The sequence below is a fragment of the Limulus polyphemus genome, unplaced genomic scaffold (genome assembly GCF_000517525.1).
Source record: "Limulus polyphemus unplaced genomic scaffold, Limulus_polyphemus-2.1.2 Scaffold41, whole genome shotgun sequence".
Taxonomy (NCBI): domain Eukaryota; kingdom Metazoa; phylum Arthropoda; class Merostomata; order Xiphosura; family Limulidae; genus Limulus; species Limulus polyphemus.
Window position 1 is genome coordinate 1,254,979 of NW_013665651.1, and position 9,096 is coordinate 1,264,074.

General features: G+C 35.4%; 1 protein-coding gene across 2 annotated transcripts in view; it reads left to right on the top strand.

Moving 5' to 3' along the window:
* The window catches only part of LOC106461866 (B-cell lymphoma/leukemia 11A-like), a 111,623-nt gene that overhangs the window by 77,219 nt on the left and 25,308 nt on the right, over positions 1 to 9,096 (top strand). The window contains exon 2 of one of the 2 annotated variants that reach the window (XM_022389093.1): positions 6,921 to 7,379. In XM_022389093.1, the coding sequence (XP_022244801.1) occupies positions 6,921 to 7,379 (459 nt within the window). Of the gene's footprint in view, positions 1 to 6,917; positions 7,380 to 9,096 lie in introns of both variants that reach the window. The other variant, XM_013921733.2, reaches the window with a different exon arrangement.

Genomic DNA, 9,096 nt, shown 5'->3' on the forward strand with positions numbered 1-9,096 from the left:
ACATATATATATATATAAATACATATATATATATATATATATGTTTGTTTGTTTTAGAGCAAAGCCTCATTGGACTATCTGTTGAGTCCACCGCGGGGAATCGAACCTCAGATTTTAGCGTTGCAAGATTGTAGACTTACCGCTGTCCCACCGGGAGGTTAGAAAAGTGCTGGGCAGTTTAGATTAGGTCAGGGAAATTTGATATTTTACGAATGGTCAGGGAAAAGACTGAGAACTTTCCTTCCAATTTGTTTTATGTATCTATGTTCCTGCTATGGCAATCAGTGAATATCGCATATTCCATATGTATATATGTTATTTATTATATGTATAATTTGTATATTTGTATGAAGATATATTCCTAGAATAGTTCAATTATCAGTATGATATATCTGAAGAGTACAGGGTAGGTCAACTAAAATAAGTGGGAACAAAAGAAACAGTTCAACTAGTTTTTAGTAAGAGAGTTTTTGTTTTCTGTATAAACAATAACGAACGAAGAGTAAGTACTTTGATAGAAACAGAATATTTTAATTACATGTGACTAGAATAAGAGTAAAATAAAAAACAGGCAAACTTCGGCTCTTTTTTGGTGGAAGCACTCAGCAAAAGAAATATTATTAAAGTGCACGTTACTGTAATTACTCGCGTAATTACATATATACAAATCGTAAAATTTAATACTCATGTAGGAACATTTTACGTAGACGCTGCATTTCTATTTGTTTTTGGAGTTTTTTTTGTTGAAGAATACCACCGATATTATTAAATACGAACTCCGATGCACGAGTTGTATAAGAAATACAGTAAAAGATATTTTACTTTTAAAACTGAAAAGCTGCGACGGGAAGAGTAGTGATTATCTTCCTCATATTACACGATTATGTTAACGTTCTTTGTTACGTATTATATCGCCATGGCCGGCAGACAGACTCCGTAATTATCTACTTTAACCAAAGCTATTCGCTCTCTATACGTCAGTAACGACTTGACCAATCACCCACTACATTACCTGTGTTTTACGGAACAACTTGACCGTGAACTATTCTTAAAAGACTGCGGTGACGTACACAGGGAAGAGGGGGACTCAAGCTCGTGCCCTTATACCCGAAAAGTGTCCTTTTTCTTAATCATAAAAAAATTTCAACAACTGCTATCAGATACGCCTGATTTCACACTTTCCTTTGCTACGAGTTATCGGGTATAAAAAAAAATCAGATTTAAAATGAATGGAACGCAGGGACTTGTAGGTATTTACAGTAAAACAACGACAACAACAACTGTGATATGCTATTATGTGGTAATACGTAAGATTTTTATGTTTAGTTTTAGATTTGAAAGGTTTTTGTAAAACGAATGTGTACTAGAGGCAATTCATAGTCTCCCCTAACACTTCACCCCTCCAAAAGAAAAAAAAAAGCTTGCCTTACGATGGTTGAAAAGTGCCTTTTTTTTTCGTCAATGAGCCTCTATCATTTTAATGTTTTTTGCACGTTGCTGAAAAAGAGAAATGTATAATGGTATTCGTAGTTAACTCATGCTTGAGTGGCTATGTTGAAGACGCGCGAAGGAAAACACAGAAAGGGATTTTCACAACCTAACCAGAGGTGTTTAATCCAGTTTCATGTATGTAACAAGACAACAACAAAGGTCCCCTCCCCTAACAACAACAAAATAGACTGATCCAGAGAATTAATGTGTTTAATGCGTTGTTTTGTATTTTTGCTCATACAACAGACTTTTGAGCAGCAAACTACAAAGAATCTTCCATTTCTTGGCTGGAAAAAATATTTTGTAAAATTTTACTTTCCATTATTCACGAAACCCCCTCTCACCCCCCCCCTACTGTGATGTTTTTCATATGTAGCTTCCTACTTCGCATGACCTGAAAATTTTGCCCCCTCCCTAGTAGCACAGCGGAATGTCTGCGGATTTACAACGCTAGAATCCGGGTTTCGATACCCGTGGTGGGCAGAACACAGATAGCCCATTTTGTAGCTTTGTGCTTAATTACAAACAAACAAACAGAAAAAAACTTTGAGTAGTTATGATTTCACATTGTTTTCATATACTTAATATTGAGTTTTTTTTTAAACCAAGATTTAACATCGTTTTAATAAGATACAGTCGAATATATTCATCCGGACGACGAAAACTCTTCGTAAGATTCGACGACATAAACTCTAAATAAGATTGTTTGAGGACTGCTTAATTATTTTGAAAAATTATCATCCCTATTAACTCCAACTTATTCTAATAACATTTTTGTTTCATTTTTTTGGCGCTGTTTAAATTAGTATTAGAGGGTATTGATTGTTATCAGACTATTATTATAAAAAAATAATATAAATTATTTGTGGTAAGTCCTGTTCGTGATAATAAAATAAACATGAAGGATAAAACCGTACCACTTTTGACAGATGTGTAAATGTTACTATAATTTAATATCAAATTTTCATTATAGTAGAATACATCGATGTTGAATGATTTGTAAACTGTTATTCCTTTTGTTTTGTGGTGAAATCCCTAGATTGTTTCTATTAATGTGGGGTACCCTCCCCCTCTGTGGCTCAGTGGTAAGTCTGAGGGCTTATAAAGCCAAACATCGGGTTTTGATACCCACGGTCGACTGAGCAGACGGCCTAGTGTGAGTAGCTTTGGGCTTAACAAGAAATAAATAATAATGAAAGGTTCCTTCTCCTATGAACTACCCTCTGGTGATTAGTTTAAATTGTGTCTGCCGCTTTAAAACTCACGTGGTTCATGTGTTTTTTTTATATGATAAACCCCAATTTGAGATATATAGGCGTTTCTAATTAGAAAATAAAATCGAGTTCCTGTGTGGTCGTAAGAAACGTGCTTTTATATATACAGGTACAGAGAGAGGGGGAAAGACCCGAGAGAGCACTACGGCTTTGTCGTTTCTCAGGCTAAAGAGTGGGATTACCCATGAAACCAGTATCTCTTTCTTTTTGTTGATTCAGTAATAAATAGATGAAGTTATAAATTAAGAATTCTACTTTGGATTCTTCTTCTTCATTTGTTTATTGTTAATATTTTCTGCGTGCACGAGCGGAGAAGAGGAGACAGGTCATTGAGACAACAGGTTTGAGAGAAGAAAGTACAGGACTCGCGGACCTGGGGCGACAACTGTTTGATTTAGAGTGTCCTACCGTACCGTAACTAATGGCTGGGAAATCGGCGAGGCAAGTTGGCGAGTGGAAGAGTGATGGCTTATCAAACAAGTTGAAGAGAGAGGCGGGCGGAAGGTCAACGTGAACCAAAGTTCAGATAGTTTGAAAACCTTCATCTTGTGAGCTAGTTGGCGCTGAAGTAGAGAAACAACTTCGAGCCTAGGTCACCCACCGCCTTGATACACGCAAATATAATGAGACAAGAAAAGTATCCGCCACCGAGAGAGATTCTGTTTCCCTCTCATGGCCTGAACTCTTGGACTGCTGAGACCCAACGTTTATAGGCCGACGTCGAGTAAATTCAAATAAATCTGCCTACACAGGCCATTAATGTAAGATCAGGCGCGGGTGATAGAAATGTCTTTCAACTAGAACGTTATTGGTGTTATTAGAACATGTTTGAGAAAAGAGACTTTTGTTCGTGAATACGGTTTTTAACGAAGATTTTGCAAGCTTATTAATTTTGATGACTTGAGTTGTTACGAATTATGACAGGTGAGTTTTTGACAATGAAATTCGCATTAAAAATCCGAGTTTTAATGATTACTTCAATACAACATGAGTTGAAGATAGTAACAGTGACTTAAGCCAAAATCCAACGTTAATTCATCGAGAAAATCATGGAGAAAAACATTTTATATTACAATATTAGAAAATACACTAACATTGTTTACATAAGTGACTGGTTTCTTTGACCATGTGTTTTTAAGGTACCCTATTTCCTTTGCTGGTAATGAATAAGTTATTTTAAAATAAAATTCATATTTACCAGTGTAAACCACGAGATCTGCTTTTTACATTGTGGTATATATCTCTTTGTCACCTTCTACTGAATGCTTCAATTTTACCGTTGACAGTTTCACGCTTCCTATCCCAAAATGCCTGGCTCGCCCTCTCGCGGAATAATTATATTCTTCTTTATTAATAATATTATACTAAGTCATGAGGTTAATCAGTATTAATACATAGCATTGAAGCAAACTATTCATTGACATTAAACTGACACTATCACCCCTTTACAGTAACTTTAATGTTTAAAAAATGAAATTCTGTTCAGAATAATACTTTTCTAGTTCAAAATTACATGTTTAAAAACTCTATATCAAAGGTTTAATAATAGTAAAAGAGTTATAGTCTATGTAATTATTTAATATATTAGTTTTAATAGTTTACCCTAATTTCGTTCTGTAGAACTATACATATTACATCGATCTGTAAGAGTTGCATGTGAAGTAACCCCATAGTTACATAAGAAGCCAAGAAGAAAACATAAGTGGTTCTCGGGTTAGTCGCTAGGGTGCAAGCGAGTTTCCTTTGTATGATGTAAGGAGGTGCTTGGGTCGAAGCAAATGGTTGGTTGGACAATACCAATGTAGAGCTTCATTAGCCTTCCAAGGTTGATAATCCAACTCTTCTTAATGAATAGAGGTTGCATTCCCCCCGCCCTCTGTACTTCAGAACTTCCCCTCCTACATTCATCAAAAATAAAACAATAATTAATTATGCATGAAATACCTCAACCAAGTTTGTTTGTATCCACCTGGGTTTTGGTAACTTATGAATGATATTCTTACAACCGTCCCCCTCCCCGCTTACAGGATTTTTTTCTATACATACATTGTTGATAACTTTTGACACTAGTAATTAGAATTAATTATTTTTGTTTTCTAAAACGTTTCTGTGGAGCTTTCATTACTTTTGTTCAATAATCGGAGTTTTTTTTCATTTGTTCACAGTTGGCTGTCACTGGTGTTGAGGTGCAGAAAATGATTTCAGTGTAGTAGCATTATTTGTGTGTAACTGTTTATACTATGTACTAGTAGTATATATTGAAATATTGGGTACATTATCTAATAGGTTTCTATTTAATTCAGCATTCTTACAAAAGCAAGAAAGGCACACACTCTGTATATGTTTTTGTTTCTTTATAGAAATATCACGCATATGTAAGTAAAAAGAGCTCTGTTTGACGTTTAGAAATTATAGCGTATAGTTCATTCAATCGTGACAGGTAAACTTATTTGATTTTTTCGATAATATTACATCTTTACAACAAGTAGCGTTTACCATTGAATCTTTTAATTAATTGAAAACTTCTGAACCTACAGTTCAATAACTCAGTAAAAACGTGTTTTTATATATAAGCGGTGTTATGTTTGTTTTCACATTTAAACAAGAGGGAATCCTCAATAGCCGCAACACTTGAATTTTTTTTTTTAGGAAGATTAGAGTAAATTAATCTAAGAGACCTTTTTTTTTCCATTTTTATTAGCTATATTTTTGTGCGCCAACAATACCAAACGTGGGGTGCACGCATACCCCATTCGATTATATTACTCATCAGGATCTCTACCAGCCTACCCTCAAAGTGAAATTCTTTTAGGCAAGATTAGAGTAAATTATTCTATGAGACCTTGAGCGTGGTCAAGTACATCAATCGAAAAGGTTTGACCTCCTAAGCCCAAAACTGAAATTATATCTCAAATCGGTCAAGAGATAACGGAGCTATGAGCTAAACGTTTGTACTTGAAAAACTCAGAGCCATTCTATGAGCCGTTATGCCGCGGCTAAAAATATTGTACTAACTGTTGCACGACAATTGTTATCTTAAGACTCACTGATTAGTCTTAGATTTATGGGGTTGAAATATAGTCAATAGTTAATTACAAGTATCTGTTTTCACATGATTTTATAACAACCAAGAGTGTAAGACCATTTTGTAATGTGTATTATATGTAACATTGCTGTGTTTGGCGACATTTTGTGGTGCGTAACAATGTCTGGAACAGTGAAGAGCACATAGGCCATTTGTAACACACAGTATTTGTGATATGCTGTGTTTAGCGTCAGTTTGTGGTGCGTAAAAATATCTCGAACGATGAAGAGACCATTAGACGTTTGTAGCACGCAATATCCATGATATGCAGTGTTTGGCGTCATTTTGTGGTACATAAGAATGTCTGAGACAGTGAAGAGACATTTCGTTTTTATAACGCAATATCTGTAATATGCTGTGTTTGGCGTCACTTGTTGGTACAAAACAATGTCTGTAACGATGAACAAGGGACCATTTTTTGTTTGTAGCACGTAGTATCTGTGATATGCTGTGTTTGGCGTCAGTTTGTGGTGCGTAACAATGTATGGAACGGTGAACAAGGAACCATTTTTTGTTTGTAGCACGTAGTATCTGTGATATGCCGTGTTTGGCGTCAATTTGTGGTGCGTAACAATGTTTGTAACGGTGAACAAGGGACCATTTTTTGTTTGTAGCACGTAGTATCTATGATATGCTGTGTTTAGCGTCAGTTTGTAGTTCGGAACAATGTCTGGAACGGTGAAGAGTGCATTTGTAACTTTTAGTAGATATTAATGCTGTAATAAACCTTGTTAATGGCGAATATTTTTAACTTCATTTTTCATGCTTTAATGCTTGTAGTTTTTTTTTTTTTTGAATATCACCTGTACGACAGTGTTCATACAATGGATTACACTATAAAAGAAATTTAAGTAATTGCTCTTAGAGTTGCGTTTTTAACACATTGAAAAGCAAGCTTCAGAATTACTCCATAATTACTGTAAACTTATTGTCATTACGAAGAAGTATATTTCTTTTATTATTTCTATCTGCTCGTCGTTGTTTTATTTTAGTACTTTTAAGCTATAATTTAGAATGTATAAAAATACGTGAACGTATATCCGAATGCCTTTCGTTTTTTTTTCCAGCAGCTGACCCGGCCATCCTCCAAGACGTTTTAACATGCGGCGTGTGCCAGAAAGACTTTGCCTTATCAGATATTGTGAAATTCATCCAGCACAAAGTGCACAGCTGTAATAAAGAAAACTGTGTTTACTATGGCGATGGTGACTTTGATGGAAAGAGTAATGACCAAAACAATGTCTTCCGCTCGAGACTACCAAGCATTTCGTCTCCTGCTAGTAAAAAGGACAGTGGGTTATCCACACCACGGAAACTCGAGGAGACCTGTGGCAGCCCTAAACTGTCTTTGGATCTCCTCAAGGACTCCAGTGTTCGAGTTACTCCTGAAGTGAAAAACATCCTCATCAACGACACAGAAGAAGTCGACAAGAAGAGAAGGAGAAGCCCGGTAGAAGTATCATCTCCGGTAGAGGGCGGGTACAAGCTTAAACATGTCGTGGATGCTGACACTAATACAACCGCTACAGGTTAGTACAACAGAATAAAAGTTTTGTACATATTTACCCTAAAGCAATAGTTGTGCAAATGATGTTTAAGTTTAATTTGGCTTCTAAGTTCGTCTTCAAGTTATTGCCTTGGAAGCATTTTTTTAACAATAAAGTAATTAAGTGCGTTATTTTGTTATTATTGTGAAATTAAATCAAACAAAATAAAAAGTACAAAAAGCATGGCTCAAAAGTAAGATCTAGGGCTTATAACGATAACACCTATAGCTTAGACCCGGCATGGCCAGGTGGTTAGGGCGCTCGACTCGCAATCTGCGGGTTCGACGGTCAATCCCACTATTCGTTGGTAAAATAGTAGCCCAAGAGTTGTCAGTGGGTGCTGATGACTAGCTGCCTTCCCTCTAGTCTTACACTGCTAAATAAGGGACGGCTAGCGCAGATAGCCCTCGTGTAGCTTTGCGCGAAATCCATAACAAACAAACAAACCTAATACCCCGCGTAGATAGCTCATTGCGTAGTTTTGCGCTTAAAAGAAGTTTTAGAAAATTTGTAAGTAGCTTGTTTAACGAGGAAAAAAAAGGTAACATAAGAGTAAACTAAGGCATTATACGCTTTGATATTATACAAGTAATTAAGCCCAATAAAATCACCCGTTTTAAATGAAATAATGTCGATATTGTTTGTTTCAAGGCAAAATAGCTGCTTCTTCTTCTTCTACGTACAAGCTTCATTATTTTCCAAAAAATTGGGAAAGGTTTAGTAGGAATGATGAATGTACGACATCTTTGAACCAATCGCTTAACTTTACTGTAACATCTGTTAGCTGTGTAATTTTCCTTAGATTTAACATATAATTAATGACACACGGTTTTAAGAATGACATTCTTGATATAATGATTTCTTAGTGAGCTGCTAAGGCTGTATCAATGCACACTGCAATATTACCCCTTGTGTATTCTCTTTATCAACCGGTTTACAGGCATTAACAGTTAATTTATCAAAGTACGGTCTTTGTTGTTTTTTTTCATCTTTACTGCATTAGATAATAAAACTAAAAGTGTAATTTTAAAAGCGATAATTTGTCAATATCCACTTAGTTACAGAAGAACGAAGTTTCTACGCGAACACTTTACGGCTCACTTTTATTCCAAAGTTATGGTTTATTAAGATTCTAATGACTTGGAGAACGAACCAACCTAGCTTGAGAGAACCGTTTTCTTGCCTGGGTAAGCGTCATTACTGATGGTAATGATTTTCCTCAGGCGTTAAGTGGATGAAGTATCTACATATGATGAAGATAAACAATGATTCGAATATTTTATCAAATTTCCTAAATTTCATTCTTCTGAGAATCACTTGTTATATGAGTGAAATTAGTTGCCAATTTAAGTATAGGCGAGATATGCGTATAAAGTGACACATTTATAAACGAATTTATTAAACAGCTAAAGAAAAGTCATGTATAGGTTTTTTGTTATGCGTTATCCGCACCAATAGCATGTTTCGTACGATGACTGACTGTTCTAGAAAATTTGTATAGGAGAACCAATAAAATCATTATAATCTTATATAATTTTATATTTGGTTAATCTTATTTAACTGTTAATGTGCTTTTATTTGAAGTGTTGAGTCTTTAACGTGTTTTTGTTTTGTTTTGAATTTCGCGCAAAGCTACACGAGGGCTATCTGCGCTAGCCATCCCTAATTTAGTAGTGTAAGACTAGAGGGAAGGAAGCTA